This window comes from Hyalella azteca, unplaced genomic scaffold, assembly GCF_000764305.2.
Source record: "Hyalella azteca isolate HAZT.00-mixed unplaced genomic scaffold, Hazt_2.0.2 contig4664, whole genome shotgun sequence".
NCBI classification, from domain to species: Eukaryota; Metazoa; Arthropoda; class Malacostraca; order Amphipoda; family Hyalellidae; genus Hyalella; species Hyalella azteca.
Window position 1 is genome coordinate 322,907 of NW_025934876.1, and position 16,942 is coordinate 339,848.

Below are 16,942 nucleotides of genomic sequence, written 5' to 3' on the forward strand. Positions count from 1 at the left end.
AATAAATGATATTTGAAAAAATTTAGGCACAGAAGTAGCTTCTATTTAGTGATGATGGTGGTTAACCTATCGGTGGTATCGATGGTGGTTAACCAACCTAGTGATGATGGTGGTGGTTAACCTATCTTCATATTGTGTAGGAAGATAGGTTAAACAGCTTTTAATTTCCATTGCGATGCCATGGTCATCACCTTGGTCTAGTGGGCAACGTTGAAGCGTGCGAAACAAAGGTCCGAAGTTAGATTCTGAATTAGATTGATTTGATTTATCCGGCGGAGAAGTATAGGTAAGTAAATAGACAGGGTAGCTAATGATATTTTTTTCTATACATAGTAAATTCAGCTCATTGTAATATAGCGATGATATACTGTGACATTCATGATAAAACACGTAAACCTGAAAAAAACTCTTATAAATGCGATTTCAACGTCGAAACAACGTCGATTGCAACGTCGGAGCTATATACCTGGCAAAAATGACGTTGATTCAATTTTCGTTCTTTACTAATTTTCAACGTGATTTAAACGTCGTGAACGTACGTTGATTCAAATTGACAGTGCCTCCTTAGAAGTGTGAGGTACCGTGTTGATATGAAATATTAAAGAAAATTGCAAATTTTACTATGAATATCTAAGTTTCAGAAGTAGACGAGTTGGTAGCTGAGTCTCAACCATTACCGCTTCAACGTAACGCAAATCCACGGGTTTTCAAAGGGAGTCATATTTCGTTATCATACTCTCACTTTATTTGCAACGAAATAATCCGCCAGGAAAATTCATAACTTTACTGCAAGGCGCAGCACATTACGGCACTATAGCTTAAATTAAGAAAATATTAGCATATTACAACATCCTCACCTCTCTAACGTAGGGCATATTGTAGTGATATTTAACAGGCACGAGGAATAGCACAAGGCGCTCGAGCAACTGGATGCCGACGGTGGCTGAGATGCCCATGTAAAGGAAGACGCCGAACAACACAGAGTTCGGGATCAGGTTCAGGACGACCGATAGTAAGATGGATAGACCGACCATCACAGCCACCAGTAGAGCGCTGACTCGCTGCTCTGTACAAGTAAAGAGCCAACGTGATGCACTGTTCTGTCGTGGAGTAATTGCAAATAAGGTACACTTTTCTGCAGAGGTAATGTAGCGAATTTGCTGTTCTACAGAAGTACCTACTGTATATATGGACAACGTGATTCAAAGTTTCTCTGAGATAATTAGCAAATGTACGCTTTCTAGTGGGAGCTATGTAGCAATCTAAGCTGCGTTGTTATTTATTAAGCAGATCGACGCTATCCAGGTCATACCTGGCACTATAATAGCATAATCGTACTTTATCTGCACCTCTGCCGATGCGTATTTGCAAGTTGGCTAGACAAGTTACCCGGCGAGATATCCCACACAGGCTTCCATGCAATGCAGGTTTAACCTAATGGTGCATACATAATAAAAACAAGTCAACTAACAAGCAGGCGATTATGGACCACTACTGCCACTCACCTACGCAACCCACGACCTTTGGGGACTCTCCAGGAGGCACATTGGTATCCATGATGGTGAGAGCTGATGCGTGGCTCAGCGTACGCACCACAGCCGGGGTCATGAATGGCGCACCAATGAATCCTACGCAACAGTCAACATGATTATATAACACGCAGTAAATGTTGGTATTAAGAAAAGAAACATAGCAACAGTCAACATGATCATATACCACGCAGTAAATGCTGGTATTAAGAAAAGAAACATAGCAACAGTCAACATGATCATATACCACGCAGTAAATGTTGGTATTAAGAAAAGAAACATAGCAACAGTCAACATGATCATATACCACGCAGTAAATGTTGGTATTAAGAAAAGAAACGCAGTTACAGTCAACATGATCATATACCACGCAGTAAATGTTGGTATTAAGAAAAGAAACGCAGTTACAGTCAGTGTGAAAACATGACAAGCGGCTTCGGTTTCCTCATATACACATCAGAACGCATGGGGGAGCGGGACCAGAACAAGTTCAAACCACCTACACGACGCAACACTCTGCGCTAGGGCGGCAGATGTAACGATAGCGTTCGGGCGCAGCTGTCCCGCTCACGACTACTGACTGACCTAACCCACCAACAGCACAGGCAACAGATGACAAACTCTATCTATCCAAAGAGCATTGCTTTTCGGTTGGAAACATTGCTTTTCGGTTAAAAAATATTGTTTTTCGGTTAAAAAACATTGTTTTTCGGTTAAATAACATTGTTTTTCGGTTAAAAAATATTGTTTTTCGGTTAAAAACATGGTTTTTAGGTTAAAAACATGGTTTTTTAGTTAAATAACATTGTTTTTTGGTTAAAAACATTTTTTGGGGTAAAAACATTTTTGGGTAGGTAGAGGTTTCACTGTATCCCGAGCGTTTCGACACCTCTCGTCATTATCATCGACACCTCTCTCTAGATCATTATCATCATTATAGCAGGCAGAAAAACAAAAACCCTAAGGCAAACAAGAACAAGCGAGTGAAATGCGCAACATAGCGAGTATTTAGATCTTTACTTTCCATTTTCACTAGCATTAACTAATGAATAATCTGTAAATACCGAACCACAATCCACCCTTCGATCACTCCGCACAACCAGCCAAAGTCCTGTCGGGCCCCCCCTCCCAAAACCTCCACACACAAACAAACCCAATTATGAGCTACGTATGAGCATTTTTAAACTCCTACTGTCTTTTTCATCTCTCCTTCCTTTCTCTGGATACTCTCTACTACTCTGTGCCACTTCTTGCTCACTTCCGCTCTCTCCTATATGTGGCACCGCACCACCACCACATTTGAATACGTTCCTTTTTCGCTCACAATTCTCCACCCATCTCAGTCTCACGTAGTCGAATCTTCGAGCTATCTTTCATTTCTTTGCTCTCATAATGTTCTAACATGATGATAGATACGTGATATCCATGATACCACGAAATGATGTACACCGAAAATCAACTCAAAATAAAATATATTAACACAACTTATAGCATAACCAAAGTAACTAGTGGAAGGAAGAGCTCGTTTAAGTTTAAGAAAAATCAAGAAAAATGGTTACTGAAATAAATTATTTAAGTGTATTTAATGATAAGATTGAATTACCTCTCAACTAGTAGTTGAATGCTGAAGTGAAAGGTATCATGAATTAAGGTATCATGAATTATGAGTAGCAAGTTTCTTACCAGAAATCATGTTGCAGATGGCCACGACAACGAGATCCCAGTGGAAGCCTGTCCCTTTCTTCAATTTACGTTCTGGTTTAGCTAGGATCAGTCTGAGGAAAACAAACACTTGAGTTTCGTAACATGAACAGAACACAGGTTATCTTTGGAACATTGGGGCAAGATGTATCTAAAGAGCTACGAGGAATTTAGAATTTTGCGAGGGTGTAGTGGCAGAAATTTCTTCTTCGTTCTTACACGAGAAAAAGTGGTCTAGCGTTAAACATACCGGAACAGATAGTAATTTGAATGAAATAAAGATCAAACTCGCAACAATGAAGATGTAAGGTGTACAAGCAGTCAACTTGGAGCAAGAGTATTCGAAGTTCTTTGTAGACTTTTTTCCCAGTCATTCATTCGCAATTTCTTCCAAGTTTTTTAAATGTAGAAATATTCAAATTCAAATCATCACACATTTCCTTTAAATTTTGGAAGAAAATTTTCTATAAAAATAAAAGGTGCAAAGGACTTCATAAGAGCGTGCAACTCACTGGCTTATATTGGCTTCGATGAAGATGAGCGTGAGGATCAGCAGGGAGGCAGGAGCGCACATAAAGATTACCCAGATGGGGACGGGTTTATGCTCGCCCAGGGGGTTAATAAACCATCCTCGGAACGCAGGGTCGCTGGGCTGGATACCAGCAGGCATGGTCAGCTTGTCCGTGTAGGTGTACTCGATGAAGTAGTCCGTCAGTAGCATGGATACGATCGCAATAGGCACGCCGAAGTCACCCACGGCGCGACGAATCTATATCATGGATGATATTGTTATTTTAATCGTGTTTAAGGGAGACCTTATCACGGCGATAAGGTCATGATTTCATCCACTTAAAGGAGAATTAAATTACAATTATTATTACAAATAATAAATATTTGTATGGATAGATAGAGTGGGTTTTTGGAGCGGGAGACTTCTAATGACAATGTTGTTGCTTCTTATGCTGAGTTATGCATAACAATTCATAAAATAACATTTCCTAACAGTTCTCCATAAACGAGTGTTGAAATCGAAAAAAATTTCGTTTATTTATTCACATATGAGTGAAGAAATTTTCTACGACGGGCTCAATCCTGCTCTCTATTTAAAAGAGCAGCTATTATTTAATATGGAGCTCTTATTTAAATTAAAAAACCAATAACTACTTCCACTCTATAAATATTGTGAATAACACATAAGAAAAACGCAGACCAATTCTCTTTCACTGAATTTATTACCGTCGGACTCACCTGCTAAACATGGAACCCTCACCTGGCGCCCGAGGTACTTTGAGTTTCGGAATTCCTTGAGCTTGATGGCGATGAGGAACGTGCAGAACATGAGAAACATGGACAATAGCGCAGTGTTGGGTTGAGGTGGAAGCTTAGCAGGTGACGATATTAATGCAGTTTCAGTCACGTTCATTAAATCTTCGGTCATGTTCATTGAACTTATGGTGAACATGTCCGCACCGACTGGCGATACCGAGGACGTCACGTTGTCTAGGTCTGGGTAGTCAGTAGTGGACTGAAACCTGAGTGCAATTTTAAAAACATTAATTGGTTTGTAATTTATCGAAAACCAGACGCCCTGAATAAAAAAATTCAAGATAGGATTAAATTTTCAGAACAAATTTAGATATAAGTATAACAAGAAATAAATTAGCACAAATTTCAACATATATGGTAGGCGATCGTACAGACTAAGAGCTACAATATAACAAGTAATTGTCAAAAAGTTTGAATTAATTAATAGTGATTCAAATGCGCATAGAAGAAGAAATATTGATGAATGAAAAATAAGGAAGTTCATATGAAAATTATGTCGTTAAGAACTACTGTACACAATTAAAAGAAGTCAGAACAATATACACTTAATAATGGTGACGGTAACGATCGCGTGAAAAGGGTTTCAAGAAAACTGTTCAAGATTAGCAATTGAGAAATTACAATTGCCAAGAAAGGAAACGATACAGCTGAATCTTCACAACAATTATAAGTGCCTTTAACTGCAGCTGGAATACATCGAACTTTACGTCAAATGAAATAAAAACCACTTGCTATGAATTTTTAAAGTGTCTGGAATATATTTAGATGTAGCGCCTCGTTTATTACATGCAGGAGTAAATTTTGCATTATCCCTATCAAAATTTAGAGGTTGTGGCGACTCAGAATTAGGGACCGCCTAGGACTCGGGGAGCACGTAAATCAGCCGCTCTATATATCCGATTCGACTTGGGGTTTGAATGGCAGCTTCTCGGCAGCTTTCTAGCGCGGTATGACTCGCCTCGGCCTACTCTTCTCTTACTCTGAGGCAACTTTAAAGTTGGAAAGGAGATACTGAGCAGAAACTGATTTCGGTCAGGTTTCCAAGCAGACCCAGAATGACTTTGTGCCGAGTGTAACGACTATTCAGCCGAACCCTAGGTACTCGAATTTTTTTTGGGGATAAAACACTTGAAAAGACAACAATCATATTTTCGGTAAGTCTGTAGGGAACACAGCGCAGGATCTTGATTTTCCGACACACGAAACATCAATCCTCTCTTCACTTAAGCAAAATATAATCTAAATGCCTTGCTTTGGTTCAAACTCAATTCTTTCTGCCTCTTATAAATTTCCACAAATCATAAAATTAACCACGCAGGAAAATTATTTGTATTTAAAATAATAATTAACGGTGGTGCTCCAGTTACGCAGTTTATGAAACCGTTTCTTCACATGGCCCATTGAAGTGCTTTCACTGAGCCCATTGAATAAGCTGAATATCTTGAAGTGCAGATAACTCGGTACGAGATGAAATAACATTTTAGTGCCGTGCACAAAAAAAATATCCTTGAGCTATAAAAAAGGCTGAACATTCTCGTTAGTCCAGCTCATTCTCTCGCTCAATCTCGCTCTTCTCTCAAACGTGAGGGCCATCCAGCCAATAAATACAAACAGAATAATTTCTCAAACCGCCAATAAATAGGATAACTTCTGCTCAACCGAAAACAAAGATTGGTTGCTTACTCCGAAGTAAACATTTAGCTCCGAAGTAAACATTTAGCAAGTCAGTACGAGTCAACCTGCAATCGGAGGAAGATTAACGCATAGTGTTTTGCAGGTGAATACGATAACGATTTTCTCGAGGAAAAAGATGTTTCAAAATGAGCAACACTGAAAAGTTAGTTGAAGCTTCAGATAATGGAGGAGATCGAAAAACTGCTCCTTAATTTAATAAGCATCACAATCACGAAGAAGCGATACATATGAATGGTTTTAAGATTTGAAAACGAATTAATTAGGCTGCTTTAATCATGAGCACGGCAGTTATTTAGTACTCACAAGGTCGTCAAAAAGCTGTCTTCTCCGTAGCAATATTCGGGGAGCAGCGGGTGGGCAATGAAGATATAAACAAGTTTTTCAAAGGCTTCGAAGATAAAAATGATGCACACGAAGGTAGAGAAAATTTCCTCGATGAAGCGCGTGAGGTACTTTACGACCGTCACGCCCTCAGCAGCCGAGATGATGATCACGAACACCGTCTGCCAAATGCTGATCCATATCCGCATCACCAGGAATTCCTGTCCCATCGACTTCGCAAACTGCGACGGGTAACGAATATATTTTATTCTCGATTACGCCTCTTAATGAAACGTAAGGGTCTACCATATATACTCATTAAATATTCGTAGAAATATGCAAATATTTATTTAACACATTGACTCTGAAGTAGTACATATGAGTATCACGAAAGTATATTTACACTCCAGGACGTAGTGGTACATAATTTAGGGTTGCCAGTTGGCCTAAAAACGGCCAATACCGCGAACAAAAAAGGGCAAAAAGGCCCATAACTCAATATATACCAGTATATTTTTAGGTTCCTGTTTAAAAATTCCATTCATTTTTTTCTCAGCTTTTAAACTTTAAACGCAATTAAACGCAATTAAACAATTTTTAAAATTAAACGCAATTAAAAAAATATAACTCAGTACTCACTGCAGTGAGTGACAGAGATCGCATTTTCTCGTCGACGAAAACATGAAGTCACGGACAGACGGACATGGCAAGCACAATAGTGCAGTTTTTCCATAAATGAGAAAGTGCGCTAAAAAAACTAAATCGCGGAACGCGCGATTTAGACCGTCTGGCAAACGTCTCATAATAGTAAAAAAAAAAATGATATAATAATTCAAGATGAAGCAATCGGAGTCAACGTGTTAATGAAATGTTAAAATCAAGACAAACTAAAAAAAAATAACTCAGTAGTACTCACTGCAGTGAGTGACTGACAAAGAGCGCATTTTCTCGTCGACGAAAACGTGGTCACGGACGGACAGACAGACAGACGGACGGACATGACGAGCACTATAGCGCATTTTCTCCATAAATGAGAAAATGCGCTGAAAATACACCAATTTTAGGTATTTCGTATACAAAGTATAATGATGTCGCTATGAATTAAGGCGTTGATCCATGAACAGAGGATAAGCTTGAAATCTCATTTTCATGTCATTAATCATGCTCTTTTAATAAAAGTGTTCGCATGCACGAGGAAATGCGAATCAGTGCATGCGAAAAAGTCCAGGGAATGTTCTAGTCTCATAACTAAAGAAATAATGAGGAAAATATAGTTGAAAAGATAATATAAACCATCCCAAAAAATAGATACGAAATTGATTTTTATGACTTGAGTATTCAAAGAATTGTGAGAAATTCATTAAAAGATCAACTTAATTAAGATTTTAAACAAATCGTCACACATCATGCGAATTATTAAGTATGGTTGATAAATTTTATTTGCAACAAACTAAAACAAGAAGTAGCATGCTTAACATAGATTATCTGAAATCATTTCTAAGAATGTATTTTTAGCGCATTTTCTCATTTATGGAAAAAAGGCGCTATTGTGCTCGTCATGTCCGTCCGTCTGTCTGTCCGTCCGTGACTACTTCACGTTTTCGTCGACGAGAAACAGCTCTCTGTCACTCACTGCAGTGAGTACTGAGTTATATTTTTCGACGCAATAGTAGTATGCGTAAGTAACAATGTTCCGATGAATAACTCGACCGTTGTTTTCTATTAGAAAAAAATATATACCGATCAGATCGAATAATCTCCCTGCTAGGTAACATATGGAAATGAGCAATATCTACCGATCAGATCGAGCATTTTCTCTGTTAGGTGACCTGGTCAAAGAAAACATTAACAATACTTAGATGGCGGAAACAAAATAGTTAGGGAAGAGGGAACTTCATTGGGTTACATGGAAGTAAAGCTACAACAAAATCAATGCAGTTACCGAGAAGAGTGCCATGTCAAAGACCATGAGAGGGCCGGTGGCTCCGATGATGAGCAGCGGCTGGGCGCCGAATAGAGCGAACACGATGCCATTAATGCAAGTAGATAGCAGGGTCTCACCCACACCGATCTGTCCGCCCGTCTTGCTACCTGATCAAATTTTACCACGAAATATCTTTCATGTATTTGTCAACGTTTGTCAGTATATGATTGGAGCGCAGCAACAAAAATGTACAGGGATTGTTTGGGCTTTTATCCGAGATACTTATCGTGGCAGGATATTACCTGGACATGAAAATACATTCATAAGAAAAGAATAGTAATGCATTGCAAAAACTGGGAAAATAGAAAAGATTTATTATTGAAATTGGGTTTTCAAATTGATATGTAAAAATTTTATTTAGGAAAGCGCAAATAGTTTCTGTGTTACAAAGTTGACCATGGATTAACTTTCTCTTGGCAACGCCAATCTCATCTGCTAGCCAATTATATTAATACAAATTTACCAAGCAACATAGAGCGTCTGTGTAAAAGTCATACAAGATTGTATCACGCTCCGGATGGCATAGAAAGAGGAGTATCTGAAGATATGATGGACGTGAACAATATTCAGTATACTTGCAGAAATACATTTTCTAATGCGTAGTCTTGTTCTGATAGAAAAATTCCACCAAAGTTGGTAGCGAAACTTCAGGGTATTGGGATATTAGCGATCGAACTTATACAGGTTTGCATTTACTCACCATACAGACCACCGAAAGTGATGGCTGGCGAGAGGCTGGCGAAGAAAATGAAGATAGCGGCAGCGACGACCTGAGGGCTCAAACCGTCTTTAAAGTCGCTGAGATATAAAGGGAAACGCGACTTGATGTCCATGTAGACGCCGTAGAAGGGCTTGCCCACGCGCTTCATGGGGTCGCGAATGGGTGCCTCTTTCTTTTCCTTGGCGTGCAGTTCAATAGGTTGCATCACAGGCTGAGTTGGCAACTCTGCAACGACAATGTCCTGTGTAGATCAGCTCATTTGTTAGTCAAGTGACGTATGAATGTAATATGGAAAATTAGAGCTAAATCATTGATTGGTCAGGAATTTGTGACGCACAATGTCTTTGAAAAAAACTTATTTCTAAAAATACTGACGGGGCTCAGACTCAAGGCGCTTTCTGCGAAGAGTTCGCTTCCTTTTCATCATCTCCTGGGCCTTCTCTCTAATTTGGTCTATTGGAATAAGGTTCGTGTTTGTCCACTCGGCTGCGGGAAGCACGATGGATGCGTTCAAGAATTCGTTAATGGCCGACAACAACTGCCCACGAGAGTGAGCGCGGTACGCCACCTGCAAACATGATCAAAGTTACAATTCAATGTAAAGCATACGTGCAACTTTTTATTTATGACAGCGAACGCGATATGGACCTGCCAACGGATTAGAAAATGAATATCTAACATTTACCGAAAAACTTGACGTACGTATACGGTAGTAGTCATTTGACTTTTAGGACTAGGTACTTAAAAGCGTGGTAACAAAAACTGTACAACAGTATCGACAAACGATGAAAATGAAGAATTCAAATAACAGCAAAAAGAAGTATAAGCTACCTACATCGGGCACACGAAGAAAAAAGTACAGAATCTTAGTCAACAGTCGATTAGAAAGGTCCCATAGCCCAGTATCACACGTTTTCAGGGTATAGTTGAGACGAACCTCACTGAAATTCTGGTTCGATAGTCTATTAGAAAGGTCCCATAGCCCAGGGGCCATACTTTCAAAACTCGCTAAGTGAACGTAAGTACGTACGCTCATTTTTCTTGTCCATGATTGGTGGATTTTGCTTGCGTGGCCGTCAATGATTAGCTGATGAACTTACGATCTCTCAACTTTTTTTGAAAGTATGGTCCCAGGTATCACACGTTTTCAGGGTATAGTTGAGACGAACCTCACTGAAATGCTGGTCTGACATCAGCGTAGAAATCGATCGCCCCACTTCGTGATAATCCATTTCGCCATGGAACGGCCCCAGCAGGACGAACATGAAGCGAACGGGTAGGGGAACCTGGAGTTGAGTTTGCACATTAATTTACCAGCGAATCGGTCAGGGGATATATCGGCAATTCCAGCAAATGTTTGATTTCTCAGCTTTTCATTTCGAAACAGAATCAAGTTATTGGAGCTGAATTTCTGATTAAATGCACGCGCAACTCCAATGTGCGCATGAAAATTTAATTTAAAACCGCCAGGCCAGAAATTAATTTCAATTTTACCTCTTTAATGTTTATATGAATAGTGACGAAATACTAGCGAACAAAAAATTAGGAAAAGCGAACCAATCAAAATATTAGTTTCTAGAATAATATTGATGCACTCTGGAAAGTTTACAGTGTCTAGTGATGAAACAGAAATAGAAGTTTTAGTACATAAAGTATCGCTGATTTGCACGCCTGATGAAACATTCTACTGAGAACAAAACTTTGCTTAAGGGGAGCGTCAGCGTCTATACAAAAAAAAAACAATTTTATTTACGGGCGGAGCATTTTGAAACTTGGTACACGTAGGTAAAATAGAATATAAGACTTTCTTCTTCACGTAGATTTCTTGAAAAACAAATGAAAGAAAACGTGAAATTCACAGAAAACTGCCAAAAATGGGGGTATTGTAGAAATCTATCTCCTCCTATAGGATTTTCAAGCTATAACACCGAGAGACATATAATTCGATGCGTAAAGACCATATCTAAACATCCTCCGGTATTTTTTAGAATTTTCTTTTAGTTTTTTTATTTTTTTTTTCAATTTGACCCATACCTACCCTTTCTTACGAATATATAATCAAAACGAAAAAGAAATCGAAAAAAAATTACCGGAGGATCTCTAGATATTTTTCTTACGAATTGAATGGAATATCTCGCAATGCTGTAGCTTGCAAATCATAGGAGATATAAACAGAACATTTATGAAAATCATAGGATATACATAAAATGTTCATTTTATATAAGTTCAAAACGACCTAACGCAACAAAACATTGCATGTACATCCGTGGTACCGGTATTTGCTTTCTTGAACGCGCGTCGTTTGTAGCTTTCAAACGAGTGCAAACGCTTTGCAATTAACGCAAATAATGATCTATAATACAATTTCTTAAATAGAAATTTGTAAATAATGTTATGAAATGGTCATTTTATAAAAGTTCTAAATAGCCTTACGCAAAAACTATTGCACGCACATCCATGGTACTAGCTTTGTTGAACACGTCTTGTTTGTAGCTTTCAAACGAGTGCAAACACTTTGCAATTAACGCGAATAATGATCTATAAATACAGATTGTATTTAAAGAAATCTTTGTATATACTGTTAAAAAATTTCTTTTGTATATTTTAAAAATGCTTTACCCAAAAACTAGAGCACGCACAGACATTCGGTTTTCTGCTTTAGACACTTCTTTTCAGCAGATAAAAAATGAGCCAAGAAAACGGAAAAGCCAAATTTATCGATTTTGACCGAAACGCTCCCCTTAATTTCACGCACTGCAAGGCTGATCTTAATATAATTCACTGAGACTATCTAGTCGGGACCTACACCTCACATGAAAGATGGAACACTACACGAATGACTATTATATAATTCACTGAGACTATCTAGTCGGAAACTTCACCTCGCACTATAATGATGGAACACAATACTAATGACTATAATATAATTCACTGAGACTATCTAATCGGGACCTACACCTCACACTAATGATGGAACACCACACGCCCCCTCACCTCGACGAGGTTGTCCATCACGACGCCCTCCGCCAGCCTGACGAAGGCGATGGTGGAGGCCTTGAGGTAGTCCACGGCCCCCACGAGCACCGCCGTGGCCTCGGTGCCCTCCTTCAGCTTCCTCATGAGGTCCGTGTTCTGGAAGGTCTCAGAGACGCGGGTCCCTTCGCCGGTCTCGGCCTGTACGCAGGCAAGTCCCTTAACTTTAGTCCCAAGTGTCATACAAGCGATCAGTTCATTGCCTGTAATTATAATAATTAGAGGACACTTTAGTCCCAAGTGTCCTACACGCGATCAGTTCACTGCCTGTAATTATAATAATTAGAGGACACTTTAGTCCCAAGTGTCCTACACGCGATCAGTTCACTGCCTGTAATTATAATAATTAGAAGACACTTTCGTCCCAAGTGTCCTTAAAACAGATCAGTTCACTGCCTATAATTACCCCTCTTGCGGTCAAGCAAGTGTATAAATTTATATTTCTGTAACCAGTACAAAAAAGTGAGAACAATTTTAATGCCTATTTCTCGTATGTACTATTGTAAATCATTATTTATGTGTTATATTATTTTATGTTATTGTTATAATATTTCTGTATAGATTTTCCAAAATTTCCCATATTGCTGGAGTTATTCGTAGTTGAACAATATATTAATACGATTATTAATCAGAAAAATTATAATTTGATTCGAATTTAAGATATCAATCAAATCACAACAGTATAAAAATATACCTATCCAAAAAAAGTAAAGCAATCTATCCAAAAAAGGTAGCAATCAATCCAAAAATGTATAGCACTCTATTTTCAATTTATTTCAATTTCGTCAAGTTAAATTACCTAATTGAAGAGATATTGGCACTTCAAACTATTAAAAATATTCAGAATAAAGATTAATTTCATCGTCTGAGAAAAAACTTCGATTTAAATGCTCATAATTATTTTTTGGGGCATGGTAGTGATTGATGGTCAAATGATTGGTGATTGGCAGAGAAAACACCACTAAGCATCGAACACAAACCGGAGCCCATGGTGCGTATTCTTGGACTGAGATTTGGGGTGTTCATATATTGGTAAAATACATGTAATGGGTTAAAAAAATTAATATTGTCCATATAATGTGTTAAAAAATAATAATATTGTCCATATAATGAGTTACAAAATAATAATATTGTCCATATACGTTATTTGTTGTAATTTAATCCTCTAAGTAGAAAGTTTAATTAATACAATGGATGGCCAGATATATCTCTCCTTGACCAGCTCCACACTTGCCTTCACGCTCAGTCTGCTAATATAATATATATATATATAATATAATATATAATATGTTAATAGCTTCTGAATAACCCAATGTCTTAATGCTAGGGGAGAGAACCATCTAGTCGACTTATCATGAGAAAATTTAAAGTCTTCATCCAACGGAAACGCTTTTAGTCAATCAATTTATTAATTTAGTTCACTAATTAATTTGGTTGCGAAGAGCAATATGTTGCAATATCGTCGAATCTTTATTTATAATGATCATCGTGGATTTATTCTGTTTGCACAGATGGTCGTTCCTGTTGAACGTCTAATTTAGCTGTTGATCTCTCTCTCTCTTCCTGGATCAGGGTTGGTGATTTTTTTAATAAAAAAATAATAATAAAAAATCAATGATTTTTATTCTTTCATGATTTTTTTATCTATTTGATTTTTTGATTTATATGATTTTTTCAGTTTTTTTGTCTTTTTAAAAGGTTATTTTTATGTTGCAATTAGCCTACTAACAATAACAGTATGTGGATCATAATGGATGGCTAAAAAGGGCACTTAATGTCTTCAATAATGACCAACGGCATGGATATTTTACTATGAAGTCTTATTTCGATGGATGGCGTTTTAGAGGTCAGCAAGTTCTAACTTCAAAGTTCAGCTCACATTCTTATCCACGGTCTAGGGTGAGTTCTAGCTAATAAAAGATTAAAAAGTGATAAACATTGCGTACTAAGATTATAGCTTACGTTGAAAGTTTCGACAGTGTCTAGTTTGGTAGCGAAGGAAGGCAGTCTGTCCCTGAAACCGCCGTTGTTCTGAGACGCGGTCAAGCTGCGCTCAAACGAACTGTGGCGCCGGCTGCCCAGGCTCTGGTTCTGAAGTATTGAATGATGGAAAGTTATTTCTCATTATAATGATATCATAATTATCTCATCATAAATGGAAAGATATTTCTCATTATAACGTCATGAACTAATTATTCGGTATTACATGATAACACATGAACTTGATTATTCGGTATTATATTCGGATTTCGGTATTATAAAACACTGAAGGAGCCCGATTTGAGCTGAATAGTGAAACAAAAGAAAGTAATAAAAATATAACTTACGGACTCTAACAATTAAACTGAGGATGCATGTATTACAAAAATTGTGATCGGTCCATCCCATTACTGCATGAGATATCATAAGTAATGCAAGCCATTAAATGCACACTTGAATCGATTGTTATTTTACGGTATAAAAAAATACTTCAAAAAAACTTTAAAAAAAACACGTTTTTCTTGTGGACTAAAAAGTAGAAAATAAATTATGGCTCGCCCCAAAAAAACGCGGGTCGGGCTGTACGTTCACCATCAAATTTCCAAAATTCGTGTGTTGTGTGCTTTTCGCTTTAATCATAAATCTGCCCGACCCACGTTTTTTGGGCGAGCCATAATTTATTTTCTACTTTTTAGTCCACAAGAAAAACGTGTTTTTAAAGTTTTTTTTAAGTATTTTATTTTCTCCTTTTTAGTCCGTTGCTACACGTAAAAAACACATTTTATTTCAGTTGGCCACGCAAATGCACGAAAGAAAATTTTTTTCGACGTTCTGTAGAAAATTGTATTCGAGGGGATACATTGTTGGTCCCGTATTTATCTGGGTGCGTGGCTGTAATAAAGACATTTCATTGAATAAATACGCCTGGAAACGTGCAACAAATTATTGATTATTGTATTGTCATCGGGAGCTGAGCTTCCCTAAAAAGTTTCAGAGCGCTAGCTAGCGGGAAAGTTGGTGAAATATCGATTGCAAGATTTGATCATCACAGACAGACAGACAGAAGGACACGAAAGCGAGCTAAGAAAAACGTGGTAATAAGGCGGGACGGAGGGTCTTACCGAGAGAACTTTGTGGATTGTGGTCCTCCTGATGGACGCCCTAAGGTTGCCAGTGAGGCTGTGGGAGCTGGCGGACTCCACGACACTCGACACGGTAACTAGCTTGCCGTCCGCGTCGCTGTAAAGTCGAAGATTAGCGCAGATATTAAAGCAATGAGAAGGGCAACGATGTGACACAGCACGGTGTCAGTAAAAAGGCAAGGGCAACAAGTAAAATACACACGCAACGCCAGATATCGTTAAAATTCTATACAATTCTGAACTGTAACAGGTTTTATGACAGGTAACATTGAAGTTGCTTCTGGTAATGTAATTAAGTATATCAAGGAAACAATTATTGTAGAGCAGTGTGACGGCTGTTTACAACACATAAAACCAAACAACACAGACATAAGGTAGACCCACACACACAACACAGCAACCCACACAGCACACAGTGCAACTCACAGGGTGGTGCGAGACTCTCGCCTCGCCACTGCAAAGCTCGTCTCGTTGACGTGGCGTACCCTGGCCAACAAGGTGGAGGTAGTGGCCTCCTTCTGGTCACCGGGGATTTGATCGCGTGCAATCATATACTCAACAATCCTATTCACTATCCCCGTCAGGTCCGTCTCCTCTAGGTCCAGAAGCACAGCTCCTGTACCGAACAAAGAAGAGCTAACGGTAACTAATTAAGCAGATGTACACTTTCAATTGACCTCATAAAAATGGTGCAATCACTTTCCATTTTAAATTTTCAGTAGTGGAGCAATACTCGCCTCTATCAAGTCCTTTCCTGAGGGAGAAGAGCGAGTGGAAGTTGAGGAAAGCGACGTGAGGCTTGCCCCAGCGGTCGCTATGCACGCCCTCGACGCTCTCCTCGTACTTGATCCAGCGAGCCGTCTGCCGCCACTCCAGCCCCATGCTAGACTCCTTCAACTCGCATAGCTCCACAAACATCTGAGTCCGGGGAGTCAGTAAAGTATAAATACATTGAATAACGATCATTGAATATAACGAACATAGAATAACGATCCAGCGAGCCGTCTGCCGCCACTCCAGCCCCATGGTCGACTCCTTCAACTCGCATAACTCCACCAACATCTGAGTCCGGGGAGTCAGTAATGTATAAATACATCGAATAAAGATAGCAGAGAGCGTGAACACGTTTGGGTAACAAATACTTCGTAGTTAGTGAGCACCATTACGAATTCGATGAGTGGAGTACAAGGAGACATGTCTCCTTGTAAAGAGGCACAGTGGACAGGTCAATTATGTCAATTATTTTATATACTAAAGGGTAACATTTAACTACAGCTATAAGGGGTGGTACCCAGCGAAAATTTGGAGCCAACACAGCAAACGTTACCACCAGCACCACAAGGCGCAGACAACACAGCAGACGTTACCACCAGCACCACAAGGTGCAGCCAACACAGCAGACGTTACCACCAGCACAACAAGGCGCAGCCAACACAGCAGACGTTACCACCAGCACCACAAGTCGCAGACAACACAGCAGACGTTACCACCAGCACCACAAGGTGCAGCC

At 38.9% G+C, this 16,942-nt stretch overlaps 1 protein-coding gene across 1 annotated transcript in view; it reads right to left on the bottom strand.

Moving 5' to 3' along the window:
* LOC108664921 (band 3 anion transport protein) overlaps positions 1 to 16,942 on the bottom strand; it is a 36,171-nt gene that overhangs the window by 4,776 nt on the left and 14,453 nt on the right. Inside the window, exons 10-24 of the mRNA XM_018151619.2 lie at positions 16,170 to 16,350; positions 15,859 to 16,048; positions 15,412 to 15,529; positions 14,273 to 14,401; positions 12,272 to 12,451; positions 10,447 to 10,563; positions 9,653 to 9,845; positions 9,257 to 9,502; positions 8,515 to 8,663; positions 6,555 to 6,814; positions 4,501 to 4,762; positions 3,743 to 3,999; positions 3,213 to 3,304; positions 1,506 to 1,628; positions 858 to 1,066 (exon numbers count right to left, since the gene is read on the bottom strand). Coding sequence (XP_018007108.1) covers positions 858 to 1,066; positions 1,506 to 1,628; positions 3,213 to 3,304; positions 3,743 to 3,999; positions 4,501 to 4,762; positions 6,555 to 6,814; positions 8,515 to 8,663; positions 9,257 to 9,502; positions 9,653 to 9,845; positions 10,447 to 10,563; positions 12,272 to 12,451; positions 14,273 to 14,401; positions 15,412 to 15,529; positions 15,859 to 16,048; positions 16,170 to 16,350 — 2,706 coding nt within the window. The remainder of the gene's footprint in view (positions 1 to 857; positions 1,067 to 1,505; positions 1,629 to 3,212; positions 3,305 to 3,742; positions 4,000 to 4,500; positions 4,763 to 6,554; positions 6,815 to 8,514; positions 8,664 to 9,256; positions 9,503 to 9,652; positions 9,846 to 10,446; positions 10,564 to 12,271; positions 12,452 to 14,272; positions 14,402 to 15,411; positions 15,530 to 15,858; positions 16,049 to 16,169; positions 16,351 to 16,942) is intronic.